The sequence below is a fragment of the Chelonoidis abingdonii genome, chromosome 20, assembly GCF_003597395.2.
Source record: "Chelonoidis abingdonii isolate Lonesome George chromosome 20, CheloAbing_2.0, whole genome shotgun sequence".
NCBI classification, from domain to species: Eukaryota; Metazoa; Chordata; order Testudines; family Testudinidae; genus Chelonoidis; species Chelonoidis abingdonii.
Genome location: NC_133788.1, coordinates 8545325 through 8562954, shown reverse-complemented (window position 1 = coordinate 8562954; position 17630 = coordinate 8545325). Strand labels below are relative to the sequence as shown.

The 17630-nt window shown below is 46.1% G+C and overlaps 1 protein-coding gene across 4 annotated transcripts in view; it reads right to left on the bottom strand.

The window, feature by feature from the left end:
• GTF2IRD1 (GTF2I repeat domain containing 1) overlaps positions 1 to 17630 on the bottom strand; it is a 174848-nt gene that overhangs the window by 53940 nt on the left and 103278 nt on the right. For all 4 annotated transcript variants that reach the window (XM_075073922.1, XM_032786946.2, XM_032786950.2 and 1 more), the window contains exons 10-13: positions 13575 to 13600; positions 10461 to 10581; positions 3256 to 3293; positions 1657 to 1737 (exon numbers count right to left, since the gene is read on the bottom strand). In XM_075073922.1, the coding sequence (XP_074930023.1) occupies positions 1657 to 1737; positions 3256 to 3293; positions 10461 to 10581; positions 13575 to 13600 (266 nt within the window). The remainder of the gene's footprint in view (positions 1 to 1656; positions 1738 to 3255; positions 3294 to 10460; positions 10582 to 13574; positions 13601 to 17630) is intronic.

Below are 17630 nucleotides of genomic sequence, written 5' to 3'. Positions count from 1 at the left end.
CTTTTCAGGGGTTCTTCCCTTCTAGCACCACAATGGTCTGGCACATCTGTGGCCTAGCCCTCTGGCCAGATCAGCTCTCCATCTAGTCCCCTGCCAGCACTAACAGAAAACAAGCTACAGCTGAACTCAAAATAGCCACTTAGGCATTAAAGACCATAACTATATCTTCACAGAGAGCCAAAGCAAATCCTAGCAAGGTGAGAGGCCTGGTCAGGCCAGGTTACTTGGGTTAGGACATGGTAAGTGAGCCTTCCCTGTCCCGGGCTTCATCCAGAACTGGCCCCTTGTAAAAGCCGCCAGCTTTTTTTTTCTGGCCTGATGGGCCCTCATTGACCTCAGCCTTCTGCCAGCCCCGCTAAGTTCCAGAAGACTAAGTCTCACTGGTTCTGCCTGGGGAACCCACTCTAGGTAATCCTTGGAGATCTGAAGTCTTTGCTCTTCCCTCCAGCAGGACACCTTCTTAGGGTGAGTCAGGCCAAGACAAGGGGCAGCAAATGTGTGGTCCACCCTACCAGTGTGACTGAGAAGACTTCTAGCCTCTGCTACGTTCAGAGAGAGAGAGAGAGAGAGAGAGAGAGAGAGTGTGTGAGAGAGAGAGAGAAAGAAACAGGACTATCTAGCATATGTGCATCACTGATTGCTCACTGGCAGCTTGGTAGCCTTAGAACTGGTTGCTTGGAGCTACTATTTATCCACTTGTACAATGACAAGCCCTAGCCAGCTGCAGGCTACAGAGACGTCACCAGTGGTCCTACAGGGCATATCAGCTAATGAGAGACAGAAGCGACGATACAACACCAGCTTTTAAATAGGCTCATGATCCAATTACACCCTCAGGAGCCAATGCACAGTGCTATAGAAACGTGGAGGCCACAATTTAAAGGGATCAGCCTAACACAGCATTTTTTTCACACTGGTGCATCCAACCCAGAGGTGTTCATCTCCAGAATAAATCGACAGAGACAATTTCAAGTGAGGTCACTTTAAAATCCCTTCCAGACCCACTCCATATTCTTCCCCAACAGGCTGCAGCCATGTTTCCAATTTGTTCCCTCTAAAAGCAAGAAGGCCTCTGTCTTTCTTTGCACAAGGCTGGGAGTCAGAAAATCTGGATTCTACTCCTGCCATGGATTTGATACGTGACCTGGGACAAATAATTCAACTTTCTGCGTCTCAGTTCCCACCTTTGTAAACAGGAACAGGGATACTCATTGGGGCTCAGGTGGAGAGCACTGGGACAGAGGAAGGCAATGGCCACCTTCTACCTCAGTGCTTCTTGCTTATCACCTAAAGAACAGTGTTAGCATCCGCTCCAGGATAGTCTGTTCCCAGCCTGCCTGGCCAGAGGTGGGACAGGGACAGGGTGAAAGGTATAAAATTAACTGACACAGAACAAGCCCTTGAAAAAGCAAAGCCCTGTGTTATCCTAAAGGCCTTCCCAAGAAATCTGCTAACTTCTGATGCACAGCTGGAACTTGACTTTCAAAAGAGAAAGGGATTTGGGGGCTAAGTTCATCCTAAAAGAAAGTGAAATGAGGAGACATCTCAATTTCCTGCAACCTGCCTTTCCCAAAGCAAAACCTTCACGCAGTGCAATCTAAGGCCAATGTTCTTTGCCTAGTTATTTCTGAGCAATTCAAAAGTTTTAGATTTTACCTGGAACGGTGATTTGAATGATGTCCAGCTCATCTGGCTCAATTTTGATATGTCTGATCCCACTCAGTTCTGCTGAGGTACCTAGCAAGAGGAAAAAAATAATCAGCGCATGAAATACAATAAGTGGCCACTAACTATTTTTAAATAATTGGAGACATACCTATCTCCTAGAACTGGAAGGGATCTCGAAAGGTCATCAAGTCCAGTCCCCTGCCTTCACTAGCAGGACCAAGTACTGATTTTTGCGGGAAGGAAAAATCCTCATTGTCCGCATGTTGGATTCTAGGCAGTAACCTATTCTAACAACAATGCTTAGCACTTCACCCATAGGTCTCAAAGCACATTGCACATGTAGGTAACCATCACTAACCCCATTGTACAGATAGGAGAACTGAGGCAGAGAAAGGCTAAGGCTTTGTCTATATGAAAAAACTGCACCGGTTTAATTTAAATCACTTTCTAAACTGATTTAGTTAAATGATCAAACCCCTATGCAGATGTTCTTATTTCAGTTTAAGAATGGCTTATTTCATTTCATCTTAAACCAATTCAAACCACACTGAAGTAAGCCTGGTTTAAAACCACAATAAGAGAATGCTCATAGCCTGTTGCGCTAGTTTAACTATTCTGGTTTAAAATTCTATCGGAAACAAACTAGGGCAACTTCTTCTGGTAGAGAAGCCTCAGGAAATACAGCTCCAATTCAGCAGCACATTTAAGCATGTGTTTAAGACCCATTATCGTCAAAATGTTCTGTTGCATCAGGGCCTGCCCAAAAGGCCATAGGACAAGTATCTCTGCATCGTGCCCATGAAAGGGGGAACAATACCTACTCATTTATCTGCTTCCAAGGGGTACTGTGAGCATCAATTCATGACAGAAAGGTTTCAGGGATGCATAAAGGAAGCTCTCTAGAAAGGATCCTTGACTGTATTTCACTCTTCCCTCTAGTATGGGACAAAGCCACAGTCTGTAGGCCGCCAGGGCACAGAGTGAGTCTGGTCTATTTTCTAAGGCTTTTTCCGACCATTCTTCAGCTTACTCTCCTGGGTAGGTATTCTTGCTGTTATCTTTTGTATTTGTTCTTAAATAATGATGCATTCCCACTCAGATGGGCTCATTTTAAAGAGGGAGCATACGCGCATGTGTGTACATAAGACACACACAACATCCCTCATACAGAGATTCACAGAATTGTTTATTGCCGATCAAAATACACAATATAGAAGGCACTGTGCTCCCCATGACATCTCTCTTCCTATAAGCTATTCAATGGAAGCATTCAGAGATTCCAAGCCCCACATCATGGAAAGCATAATACACTACGGGGAACCGTGATAGGCAGCAATGTTTGCTATACCTTTGTCATTTGTATTGAAAGGTTTGATTACAACAGCCATAACCGCAGCACATTGCTGGGAGACTGTGCGCTCAGCAAATGCATTTCATGTGGCATGTCATCATCTCAGCTAAAGAACTGGAGAGTTTATCTACTTCCAGGAGAAATCTGATATTTATTAGAAGGTACCTAGGCCTTTTTTTTTTTGGCCCTCATCATTACACTTTTTCAGTAGAAAGCAGCAATTATTTCTTGCTTACCTGGTTCACAGTCTTCAGAAACACTACTCTTCTCAGACCTGACAAGGAGAAGCAGATATGAGACATGGTCAAGGAACTATCAATGGATAGCTTTTTTTTAAAAAAAAAAAATATATATATATATGCTTATGTACAGTGCAGTAAATAGACAAAAGAGGGGCATTTTCAAGGGGCTGAGAAAAAACTAGCTCCAACTTCAGTACTTCCTCGGTATAAGGAAAAATAAAGATCCCACACTGACTATCCTAGCAGCAGAGCACTCCCAGGCTCCAGCTGAAACAATTCATGACAGCTCTGGTGTCAGTAAACCATTGCAAATTCACTTCTTTAAGGCTTATACAACTTGTCGGCAAATCAGATCATTATAATACATTTTCATAAGGAAGTGAGAGAGATACCACAGGATGGCATGGTTTAGCACAGAGGGTTTCTCTTACATGAGCTTTGGATAGGCAATGACACTTAACTTACCAGTGTAAACCTTGCTTGACAGCAGTGACATGTTTCTGCAGTAGAAGTTTTCACTAGGGTAATTACATAGGTGCCGCTACTGCAGAGGAAATGTTTGAAAATGTTCTTAAGATAGAGGGGTCTCAAATCAAGCTCAATTTCCCCCCCTTAACAGTGCTATTATACATCTAAACTTCTGGGAAGACTCAGGTACCACCCTGCACATCTGAAACTCTACAAACATTTCAAGCATTTCCATGAATGAGATAAATCTTCTGGCCAGTGATCTACTAGAGGCTAAATCATGGGTTGTCTTGGGTTTTTTTAGTAACCAAGCCCACTGGGTTCTGAGTCCCCACTCAGTCACATCAGTGCAAACCAGAAGTAAATCCATAAACATCAATTAAGTAACATCCATGTAAAGAAAGAAGAATCTCACTGAGTTTTAACAACAAACTTCAGGTCTACACCACAAACTTGCATCAGTGCAGCTGTTCCTGTTAATGCTTCTAGTGAAGATGCTTTAAGCTAGTGGTCCCCAACCTTTTCGTCTGGTGGGCAGTTGAACTTCTGCCGAAATGCTGCCAAAATTCGGCAGCAATGCCTTTCGATGACGAATTTCGGTGGATGCTCGACCACCGGCCAGGACGCAGGCGCATTTAGATGCCCCCGCGGACGTCATGTTGAGGACCCCTGCTTTAAGCTGATGGGAGAGAGTGCTATGTCTTCTGCGAAGGACTCATTGTTTGGCTGAATCTGCCCCCCCTGAAGACAGTGAGAGTTGTACCATTGACTTCCAAGAGAACAGAGTTAAGCCAGCCAGGAGCACTTTTGAAAATGTCTCTCTAAGGATGTAACGATTTACATGGAGAGCAAGGCTATCCACAGCTATTAGAATACATGCTAAATATTAGAAAAAGCAAGAGTTTTTGGAAGGGATGTAACCCCCTGTGCTTCAGGGCGTCAGGCAACTTGTAACTAATGGTGCTTAGGAGGAAACCTTCCCTGGGGCAGATTATCCCATAATTGTCCAGTGCAAGGTGTTTTTTTTTTTGCACTTTCCTCTACAGCATCTAGGGTTACCAAATGTCAGAGACGTGGTACTGGACTAGCTGGATGACTAGTCTATGTCCTAACAGGGGAGCACAAGTTTCTGTACATACACTACACACAGATATGGATTTTTTCTTTAAAAAAAAATAAAAATGTATTTTTTTTTAGAAATATACATTATGTGGGGGGGAGGGGAGATGTATGATCAAGGCAAGTTTTGCTTCTCCACTGTAATTTAAGATTTCCTATACAATATGCTGAATTAACCCAAGTGGGCTACAATTCACACAGCCTGTGAATTCAACATACATGGCCTGATTATGTTCTCACTTAGACCAGCCTAAGTCAGCAGTGACCCAGCTGAACTTAATGGGCTAGTCAGTTAGATCCCTGTATATCCAGAGTGACCCCCTGACTCCACCAGTATAACTGAGTGCTGAATCTGGTTCAATAGATCTGGGATTTATATTTGGGCAAAACCAAAGGAAGTCAGATCAGAATAATGCTCAATACAAATAGCCTAATGATTATGCCACAATGAAAATAAACTCAAAACTCGAAACCCTGCTCTGCTTGGTATCCCTCACAAACATTAAATTCAACTTAGAACCACCACCAAAAACTCTGCTCCAAAAAACATATTGTTTTTCTCCACGATTTTCTAAAGCTATTTTACCAAAATGTGCAAATCCCTGACTGACTCACTACTAGAATCAGTCAGGGTACAGTAGGAATAAAGGTGAAGACAATTCAATATTGGCAGGTGTTCAACATGGACCGTAAGCCCCCAGATTCGCTTGCACATTCAGAATGGCAAATTCCAGGCCTTTTACTGACTCGGCTACTGTTGCACAGCCTCATAGAATACTCAGTGGTAGATTTGCTTAGCAAAATGTCTTAGGAGCAGATTAGCAAATTAGCTCCACATCCCTATCAACTTGTCACTGTTCTGCCTGCCTATTTGTCTTCAAGTCGATATAACTGTATTTTTATATTGGGGGTGGGGGAGTATATTAATTGCAGAGAAAAATTCAACAAGAGGGAGGGATATGTTTTCAGCTATTGACATACAAAGGTTGATTTTCAGGGGTGCTGAGCACTTAAAAGCCCCTTGTGAAGTCAACAGGAGCAGTGGGCACTCAGCAGCTTTGGAGATTTAGCCTAACCACCTGAAGCCTGATAGCCAACCAGCCACTGACTTCAATGGGTGTGTGAACTAAAGCACTTGCTTGGGACTCCAAAAACCTGGGTTCAGTTCCTGCTCTGTAACAGACTCTCTATGTGACCTCTGTCAAATCACTTAGTGCCTCTGTGTCTCAGTTCCCCATCTGTAAAATGGGGAAAGTAGCACTATCTTGCCTCCCTTGGGTGTGGTGAAAATGAACAGTAATAATTTCAGGTGCTATCGTAATGAGGGCTCCATAAGTATCCATCTAGATAGAACAGCAAAACCCTGATTAACACCAGCAGTGCAAGATCAGGTCCTAATTTGCACTACCCATTATGCTCTCATTTAGCAAAGATTATGCATAGTCAAGTAGACAATAGAGCTTTTCCATCTATGCAATATACCTATATACTAGCATACCAATATAAGGAAAGGCCCAATCCAGTGCCCACTGAAGTCAATAAAACCCTTTCATTGACTTTAATGAGTGAGCCCTGTATTTATATATCAATTCTTAATCTCAACAGCTTACTACCAATATAATCAATTCATACAGTGTATCACTTCCTTTGTGCAATCCAGTACCACACTTGAAATTACAGACTGCCCAGTCGCAATTGTTCATCTGAGGCCTGATTCAGCAGAGTGCTTCTGAAGCATATGTTTAGGTCTTTTGCTGAAGAGGAACATGACTGCTCCCAGGCTTAAAGTTCAGGGTGTGTCTGTACACCTTGATGAATACATGCCAAAGCACTGTGACATTGTGATGTTGGATTCTGCGTGGAGAAGGCAACCTTTGCCTGAGCCACATTTCTTAAACCTAGGGCAGCAGTCAAAGAAGTGGACTCCTTTGCAAGCCCTAGCACTTGAACGAGAAGAGCAAAGGCCTGACAATTTTCACAGTTTTTGAAGACTCCCTCTTGTTCCAGAGACATTTTCCCAAGTTTCTTGCTTGGATGAGACCAGTGCAAGAATATCCATCCCACAAATGTATACAAAATGGTAGGATACAGAGCAGGAACCAAATTCCACTCTGAGCTCTGTCTGCTTCCCAACACTTGTTGCCTTGAAGTCAATATCATCACATAAGTCTACTCCTGGTCTCAGGCGCCGAAGAATACTGAGAACGTGACTCTCAGGTGTTAAGACTTTTGGATCAATACATTCCTTGTGCTAAAATACTCTGTGATAGTTCAGTGCTCAGCATGTGACAGCATGCTCTGGACAAAGAGAAATTGATTCGACAGCAGCCTTTTCGGTCACGTGTTCCACATGTTTACTTATTTCCCCAGTAGACCCTCATCAAAGCAACAAGTTTATCCATTCTTGGAAAATACAGCCTCGTCCACATGCGACGGCTGTCAGCTTGACCCATGCACCAGGGGCTGAACCTGCCGGGCTAATGCATGAGCTGCAATTGACCAAGTTAGAAAGCCAAGGGTCTGTAGCTGGGGGTTGTAACAGACTCATTATTTATGAATCTGTAACAAATAGAAGCGGGTGGGGCACATCACACAGTTTAGTAAAACAATGCAAAAGGCCTTGTCTCTTCTCTCTGTTTTAAGAGCATCTTAATTAGGTTTAGCTTTCATCTGCTCTTAATCAGCTTCAGCAAATAAAACGTAATACCACCTAGCTCTTGTATTTAAATAAGACTGGTTTAAGCGAAAATAAGAATGTGGACACAACAGCCTTTGGGGCCAGTTTAAGTGAATTTGATTTTAAAATCCCACCTTCAGTTAAACTGGATCAACTCGGCATGCCCTAAGTACACCAAGCAGCACTTACTAGTCAAGCATGTGTGTCCTGTACAGGGCATCATCGTCCTTACTTGTGACACAGCAATTCACAGGCAGAGCCAGTGCCTGCCCTCAGCCGTAGTCATCTCAGGATACCTGTAAAGACCTTTTTCCTGTGGGATTCACTATCCATCACAAAATTAAACAGAATGTTGCAACCAGTGCCAAACGCCCCAAGGCCTTTAGGGCTAGAATGTTATTCACCTCAGTGGGTACGTCTACACCACACACTAAGCTCAGGTTTGACCCCCAAACGCCCCTCCCATGTCCACATACAAATCAGTCTGACTCGGGTCAAAAAGCACTCAGGGCCTTGTCCTAGAGCCTTGCTGGGGGGTGGAGGTGGGGGTGGGGAAGAGAGCAGAGCCCCTGTTCCGCTGAGACTGGGGTCCAAGCCTTATTTTGCAGTGCTGATGCAGCTCAAGCTGCAGACCCAAGTCAGGAGGTCTGCGTAGTGAAGTATGGACATGTTGGCACGGCCCTGAAACTTCGGTCTACCAACTGTAAACCCAGGTTTACAGTATATCTGGAAATACCGCATCCACCAGACCCAGCTCCCACAGACCTGGGGTTAGCCCCAGAGTACCATGGGAGTTTGACCCTGGGGTTCACTGGGACCAGGGATTTCACCCAGCAAAGCTGGTTGGGCATGTAGGAGTAGGTGGAGCCCCCAAATGGGGTATCACAGAATAGCCCTATCCCCTGGCACACCCTGGGGGCTGTGGAAGGAATCACACCCCTCTGGGGTAACACCAGCACCCACAGTGCTGCTCTTCACCTCAGGGCTGCAGCCACATACCTTGGGTCTCAGCAACATTAAGCTGGTCACACACCAAAACATCTCTTCTTGCTGTCAGTAGTCACATGTCACTACATTTACATGTAGTTCATACAGAGTTAATACATAATCAATAGGTGTTACAAGAACATCACAGGCATACGTAAAGTGTGTTACACGTGGTTATACATGCATCCCTTGAAGGCTTGATAGATGGTTATAAACTATTGATCTCACAGACTTTAAAGGACAGAATGAACCTCCATGAACCAATGAACCACCATGATCATCTAGTCTGACCTCCTGCCCATTGCAGACCACAGACACTTGCCCACCCACTCCTGTAATAAACTCCTGGCCTCTGGCTGAGTTACAAGCCCTCAAATCATGATTTAAAGACTTCAAGCCACAGAGAATCCACCGTTTACACTAGTTTAAACTTGCAAGTGACCCATGCCCCATGCTGCAGAGGAAGGCAAAAAATCTCCAGGATCTCTGCCATGGGCGGAAATTTCCTTCCCAACCCCAAATATGGCAATCAGTTGGATCCTGAGTATGTGGGCAAGACTCAACAGCCACCAGACACTTGGGAAAGAATTCTCAGACCCCTCCTCATCTAGTGTCCCATCACCCGATGGTCTCTATGAATTTGATGAGACAAATGTCAAAACACCTATCAATCAGTTATGAATGTACCCTTCTTATAAAGTGTGACCTGTAAGACTGCAGTCTGATGAATTGTTAGACCTACTTTAGGCATCTCAGATAATTCAGGAAGGAAATCTTCTCCTAGCTTGTTTGCACACAGTAGTGATCTGACCCCTTTTGTTCAAACTCAGTGGATTTGATCTCTTTTTTTTTTTTTTTTTTTTTTTTTTCAGCTCACAATATCAGAATGATCTGATTTCTCTAGTGGTTTGCTAATGGCAGCAAGGGAGGACACACCATCAAAGGTGAAAAATGAGCCTCTTGGCTCATTTCATTATTGTGCTAAAACAAAGCTCTTGCAGTTACCACACTATCAGCAACAGCATTCGGTGCCTTCCACCTCACTCTCCTTACTCGTGTGCCTTCCTGATTTCAGACAGCTGCCAACAGAGGATTGCAGAGCATGCTCCAAACTCACAGCATGACAAAAAAAAAAAAAAAAAAAAAAAACGCCTCTGTGGAAATTGCTTCCACTTGCAGCAATCGCGTCTCTGGAAATAATCTTTTCAGTGTCAGCAATGTGTGCAGCACTGCACAAGTGACAAAAGAGGATACAGTCCCTGCCCTGAGGAGTTTGCAATCTAAACAGACAGGCAGCAAAAACTGGACACAACACCACACTGAAAGCCTCCGACAAGGACCTAATTTGGGACAAATCCTGAAGTTCTTATTCAGTGTTCACTCAGGCAAAAAGCTCACTTCCTTTGAGTCTGGTCCTGAGAGTGTACGGTAAGTGATATTAAACCACCTCTCTTACACAGACACGCACGCGTGGAAGAGCTTGGGCTAACTGAGCGCATACTTTTCACTTTTTGTTTTAACATTCTCCTCTCCCCTGGAGTTCCCAGCATTGCTGTGACTAGCAGGCACTCCCTCACTAGCCTAGTGCATTAAAAGCCTGACAAATGAAGGCCGATTAGACTTTCTCACTTACAGCTTTACTAGTAACGTCAACCCTACTGCACCAAGTTAAAAAAAAAAAAAATCCTACGCATTTGAAATGGGAAGGTTTCCAGCTCCCTTGCTGCATAGCATTTGAAACCAATGAAAGTCACACACAGTATATGTCAGAGAGGCACTATGATCAGAGCTTCCAAAGAGCAAGACTCACACACTCCTTGTGACCAGAACCTCACTCCGCCAGCAGTTCAATGGACTCCAGTGGAGCTGCATGGGGGCTGGGGGGGTCACAATCTAGCCTCTCGCCATTACGGAGGAAACTGCTTAGGTGAAGATGAAAGCCACATACCTGTTATTAGCCTGAGAAGTCCCTGCCAGGTCTGGCACTGCCATTCTGTGTGGTTCTGGAGAGATTTCCCCCGATGGGCTGGAGGGCTCCAGCTTGGTAGGATCTTTGGTAAATTTACTTCCTGGTCCCAGTTCCACAGCAAGGTTTCATAATGAAAAGCACAACCAGAATTAACCACAGAAGAATATGAATGCTAGCAGCACAGCTCACTAGACTACATGTTCCTCTCCTGGATTTACAAAGCTAGTCAGCAGCTTGTGATGCATAAAGAGTGAGCGTCTGGGTTACACATAAAAGAGTCTGTCAATACAGCAATCAGAGGGTGTGACTCAGACATAACAAGCTAGCTTTAAGGTAGCTTCGGTCCTGGACCAGAGGGCACGTCTGTATGGGCTGAACAAGCCTGTCTGGAACCCTGGGAAATTACTCACAGGGCTAGCCTGCACCAAAGCAAATGCTGCTCGGGCGTCCCTGCTCTTGGACCCAAGCTGGCCCCATTAAAGTGAGCTCAGGTAGGTCTACTCAAGCAGCAGTCGCCCTGTGACTGCAGTACGGACAACCCGAAGACATGGGGGCACCTTCTCTCAGTTACACTGTAGCATTTGTATGATCTAGCACAGGAAATTCTGCTTGGAAATTGCCTTCATGCCATTCTAGGAGAAAGGTCCTTCCAGCAAGAAGAGATGCAGGACCTCCTGGGAGATGGGCACCTTTGCATTTGCGCTAGACCTCCTCGCACAGGGATGGCTAGTTAGGGTAATACTACTGAAGGGGAAAAAATCTTCAGGAAACGTGTTACGGAGGCAGTTTCACTAGTGTTGGCTGGGAGCAGGAGGGTTCCGGTGGTGGGGAGGCAGGGCACTGCATTGAGGATGACTCATTTACACATGCCTCTCTCGATGGATCTTCTTTTACCAGGCCTTCCTATTGTTTTTGGTCCTCCAAGTCTCCTCTTTCAATTCACCGTGATTCCTCACTTCTCCGGGGGCAAGTACCTAGAAGATGAATTCAGTTCCCAGGTGCCGGTATGCTGGGCTCCACCCTCTTCCCTTCCCGGTGTACTGTTTGATATTATTGTTGTGTAGCCTCAGGTGGCCTGAATTCCTGAGCATGAGAGTCAGGTTGGGAGCAGCCCAGTGTGCATTGCATTGAACAATCTGACACAGTACGTCCAGTTCAGAGCTTAGCACAGATACAAGCGGGCGCCCTGTAGGAAGGCAAGGCACAGAGCAAACACCCTCCACACAAAGCGACTTACAGGCCAGTGCTATCCTGTAGGCTGCTACTTGGCCAAAGGCATCACATTCTACTTTGAATAAAAGTGTTTTCTAATCTGTACATGGTGAGGGAAGAGGCGGCTGGGATCAGCACCATGGCCTGAGCATATAAAATCTGCCCCTTGTGCGTGAGAGAGAAGGGGTGTGACAAATTGAGACAAGGAGAAGAATAAGCATTTAGCTACCATGAAAACCTTCTCTTTGCCCTTCCCCTGCTCCTTAGTAATCAAGCTCCAGCAATGATCTTAGAGATGAAAAGAGCACTATGAAGACAGCAAAGGAAATGAAAATCAGGTGCCAGAGTGCAGGTGAACAGAGACTGAAGGATTAGCTAGATCTGGGGGAAGGAGGGAGCAGAATTATTCTGACAAGCTGCACAAACCAGGCAGGTGTCTCATTATCATCTGTAATACTTGAACTTTACTCAACTCTAAGTCACATTGCAGCTACCTCCTTTTGAAGCACGTACAATCTATGGCAATGTAAAGTCCCTTTTCCTTTAGGCTCCGGCACAAAAAGGAGGGCAAGGCTTCGCAATGGGAACAGCATGGAGCATTAAAGATGCTACTTATCTTCCCACAGTTCAACTGGGTCCTTCCCGTGTACCAAAATCTTGCTCTTGCAACAATGAAGCCACCCAGGGAGCAGCAAAAATAGGTTTCCTACGAGCAGTGGGTTTTTAATTAAATGTTGAGCAAAACTGCAGTGGAAACCTTGGGATACTTTGTAGATGACAACTTAAAGTGCAGCTCCACTCGGACAAAGTGTAAAGTAAAAATGGCACCTCCTTACTGAGCAGACCCAGTTCTTTTGTGTATTCAGATCTGCTTACTTTTTGCTTCTGTTAGCCCTGCAGAGACCACACACCTAGGAGGGAGTAAGCTGGAATGTGTTCAAATTGTGTGCAACAAAACAGAATTGTTTCCTCATTTCCAGTCAGTTACACTTGCACAAACCCCACTGTAGGCAAAGGGATTTCGTGGGTGCTAGGGAGGGCTTACCAGCAACATATCAAGGTTGTATAAGTGCCACTGAAGCATTAATGTGGCTCGTAGAACCTTTATAACTGGCGATAAGAACACCCAGCTTGACTCTCAGACCCCAGCCTAAGTTTGCAAAGCACTTAGTTAGAGAAAATAAGCTTTCACTTGTAAACTGAGCCCACTGGGTCTGAAATCACTGGCAGACAAACACATGACCAGATGGTGCCATTTTTACAGTAACTTTTCAGATATACATCAGGTTAAGATAGGAAAAAGCCACCAGAGCAATCTTTTGGGTGTCTTTTCATAGTATTTTGAAAGGAGTGCTCAGATCTTGCTAATATATGCCTCGTTTTATTCGCTCAAAGTTGCTTGAAATGGCGTGTCTTTCACATTACGCTGTTCGAAATACAAGTAAAAAGGAGCAAAAGACAAAGCCAAGCAGTTAAATTGAAGTAGTTGGGTATTTATATATAAGGGACAGAGAATAACTTATAAATGGGAATCCACAGTGTGTGTCTTCTGCCTTCTAAGTACAGTTCAACTATTCCATGGCTTTCTAGGGGTGAAATTTATCTTAAGCACAAAGCCAGCTCATGGCCTATGTACGACTTAAGTCTCACTTCAGGCCTATTTGAAGGGCTAAACTTAGACTTCAGTGGTGCATAGGACCTATGCATGGAGTGAATTTTCTTCTACTTGTGTATATTATGTAGATAAGGTTTTATCCTTGGTGAACACAACTACATATGCCCTTCACTTATGGCTATTTATATGTTACATCATTTTAACTCTATTTCTCTATGTTCTCTTTCACTTCACAGACAATAAATCAAAGAATGTTATTAACGTACCTGTAAAAATTCTCTCATCAAACATCCTAGAAGGGGGAAAAGAAAAGAAACAGGAGCATCTAGTGAATGAATTTCAGATATTGTTTATTAACGATATATTGAGTAAGAATTGTGTTGCACAAGAAAATACGGGGGTGGATTCCAGGAAAAGGAATGAATAAATGCAAATCCAACAACTAACATGTGTCTTTCATCTAAAGCACCTGAACATCTGCTTTTAAGTCATGCTCTCCATTTCATTAATTGTATTAAATAAAGCTCTCTGGCTTCAGCAGAAGGCTATGGGGCCAAGACAGTTGAAGACAGCTTTGAATTCTGCTATTCAGTCCAGCCCATTTACCATTATGGCAGGAACATTTGCAATCTTGTCCATCTTTTGTAAATATGCAATTTTGGGACCATTATTAAATTTCCTATAAAAACTCATCTTAAGGAAGCATTCAGTGAGCTGCTCAGTCCAGCAGCTCTTGTGTGAGCAGAAAGAAAGAGACTTGCACAGGAGCAGCTCTCAACAGGGCACCAAATGGCTAAATGTAGGATTGAAGAATGTTTCTCACTATCTGCAATTCATCTTATGCCCACGACCTAGAAGAATTTAGGTTTCTCTCTGAACACGAAGATGCTGACCTAGCAAACCATTTAAGATCGTGCACAACTTTAAGCACGTGAGTAGTTGCATGGGGCCTGATTCTTTGTTCTAAGGCTCTGATCCAAGCAAGTACCTGAGCATGTCCCTAAGTTTAAGCCAACACTGCCAATCTCCATTGCCCACCTGTTCTCTTTTCCAATAAGTATCTTCACGCCTTGCCCCGGGCTACCCGCTCACACTTCGGAGCAGCTCCCCAAAAACATCTGAAAAGCCACCTCCCAATCCTCCTTCCAATCCCTCATCAAAACTCTCCTACAATAAAACCTAACAAAGGTTAGACCCCTGGTGCGCTGGGAGCACTACCTAGCATGCTGACTAATATGGTGCTATCTTTTCCTCGCACTCTCCCACCCATCTGTAACCATCTGCCGCCTCCTGTCTTAGACAGGAAACTCTTTGGGGCAGGAACTGTCTTTTTATTCTGCTTGTACAGCACCTTGCACAGTGGGGTCCTGTTCCTGATTGGGGTTCCTAGGCACTATTGCAGTACAAATAAATCATAGCAGCAGCCTGGCTGGACTGGGGCCAGACTTAGCAGTGTTTCACACCTCATTTGCACGCATTTTGCATTGGTGTAAATGACTACGAGGTGCAAGGCAATGGAGAACCAAGCCCCTTGGCTCCATGGGATTACACACACACACTTCAAGTTAGCCACGTGTTTAAGTATTTCGCTGAGTCAGGGATGAGTTGTGTTCTTTTTCCTTCTTGCTCCAATTTTCAATAGCCTTGGCTTCACTTTCTGTCATTCTGTCAACCTTCTACCAATGCACTGGAAGCTTCCAATCTTCGCTCATAACGAAGTGTTAACGATTAGAGCTGGTTGGAGAAAACTTCCATGGAATCTTATTTTATCAGAACATGCAGATTCATCAACACCAAAACATCGTGCAAAATCAGCTCTTTTTCCCTGAGATTTTGTTTTTGAAGAAAAACAAGAAAAGTTCCAAGCATGTTGAAAAACACGGTTACTCACCTTTGTAACTGTTGTTCTTCGAGATGTGTTGCTCATATCCATTCCAGTAGGTGTACGCGCCGCGCATGCACGTTCGTCGGAGAACTTTTACCCTAGCAACTCCAGCGGGCCGGCAGGCCGCCCCCTAGAGTGGCGCCGCCATGGCGGGTGATATATACCTCTGCCGGCACCGCCCGCTCCTCAGTTCTTCTGCGGTTACTCGACAGTGGGAAGGAGGGCGGGTGTGGAATGATACTGAGCCAACACATTCGAGAACAACAGTTACAAGTGAGTAACCGTGTTTTCTTCTTTGAGTGCTTGTCATATCCATTCCAGTAGGTGATTCCAAGCCTCCCTAGCGGTGGGGCGGAGTTAGAGGCACTGTGCCACAACACAGCAGAGCCCGAAGCCCGCATCATCCCTAGATGCTGGACCAGGGAATAATGGGTAGCAAAGGTGGTGCACGGAGGACACAGGTCACTGCCCTGCAGATCTCCGGATAGGCACTCGTGCGAGGAACGCTGCGATGAAGCCTGGCTCTGGTAGAGTGCGCCGTTACTCTGCCCGGAGGAAGTATGGGCTAGGTCGTACAGGTCCGTATACAGAAGTACAACCCATGAGGATCTCTGGGGGAACTGGTAACCCTCTAACTCGTTCTGCGACGGCAACAAAGAGTGGGCGACTTACGGAATGGTTTTGGTACGCTCCATGTAAAAGGCGAGCACTCTGCCACGTCTAAGGAGTGTAACTGCTGCTCCTTGTGAGACAAGGTGGTTTTGGAAGAAGACAGGCAGGAATATGTCTTGGTTGACATGAAAGGCCGAGACGACTTGGGAAGAAATGCGGGGTGCGGCCTCAGTTGCACCTTGTCCCGATGGAACACCGTATACGGGGGATCCACAACGAGGCGCGCAGCTCCGACACGCGCCGAGCAGAAGTGATCGCCACCAGGAAATGCCGTCTTCCAGGACAAGTAAAGAAGGGAACACGTAGCCAGCGGCTCAAACGGGGGAGACATGAGACGGATAGCACCAGTTGAGATCCCAGGAGCGGGCTGGGGGGCGGACCTGCGGGTAAAGGCGTCCAGCCCTTTGAGGAATCTGAACACCATTGGTGCGAGAAGACCGAGCTGGCCTCACTCCCTGGGTGAAAAGTGGAGATGGCCGCTAATGAACTCGAGAGAGAGAGTGCCAAGGCCCTGCTCCTTGAGCGACAAAAGTAATCTAGAAGACCGTATGAAACACGGTGGGATGAAGCCTTTTCTGCGCACCAGCACGTAAACCGCTTCACTTGCTACGTATGCGCCCTTGTAGATGGTTTCTACTTCCCAGAAGGACCTGCCTCACTGGGGAAGCAATGTAATTCGGCGAGTTAGCCACTCAGGAGCCATGCCGGAGAGTGCAGCGACGGAGGTCCGGGTGACAAAGGCGGCCGTGGTCCTGTGTGATCAGGTCCAGTGAAGAGGCAGGGAACTGGGTCAACTACCGACAGGTCCAGCCACAGAGAGTATCATGCTGGCGCCCCGGCCCATGCCGAGCGATCAAAAATCAAGCGGGCCCCTGTTCCCTGCCGCCTATCAAGACCTTGTGGACTAACGGAAAACGAGAGGAAGCAAGAAGAGGTCGCTTCCAGGGAATAGAAGAGGCTCCGATATCGAGCCCGGCTCGCGCCCTGGAAGAGCAGAACATCGGGCACTTCCTGTTCTGGAGCGCGTGCGAAAGAGGTCCCGGGGAATGCACCCACTGCCGAAGAGAGCAAGGGCGACGTCCGGCAGCGAGAGAGGACCAATTCGTGGGACTGAAGGACCGGCGAGATGGTCCGCCGTATTATCGAGCCCCGGCAAGTAGAAAGCAATCAGGTGAACCGAGTGGGCTATGTAAAATTTCCCACAGTAACCTTGCTTCCCGGGAAAGAAGAGAGATCGTCTGCCTTGCTTGTTCACCGTAGTAAAACTGCCTACGTGTTGTCGATAAAAATCCGAGACAAAGTGCCCTGGATCTGACGACAAATTACCAGACAAGCCAGCGGACCGCTCTCAACTCCGGAAGTTGATATGCAGTGGGACGAGCTCGGGAGAAGACACCAAGCGCCCTGGGTCCGAGGGCCCCTAGTGAGCCCCCATCCCAAACTGACTGCGTCCCGTCGCAAGGGACAGCGAAGGGCTGGGGGCGATGGAAACGGAAGCCCGCGCATACGAAGGACTGATCTAGCCACCATGGGAGAAGAGGAGGACGCCTTGTGGAATCGTGACCCCCGTGCCCAACGGGCCCTGCCCGAAACGGAGCAGGGAGAGCCAGCATGTAGGGGCCGGAGGCGGAGTCGGGCTGCCGCCCTGACAGAAAGTGCCAGGCCGCCATGTCCCCAACAGCGCAGCAAGTGGCGCAGGGAGGTCAGAGGTGCGACTGGCAGCGCGGATGAATGGCTATAGCGTCTGGAACCCGGCTGGAAGGAA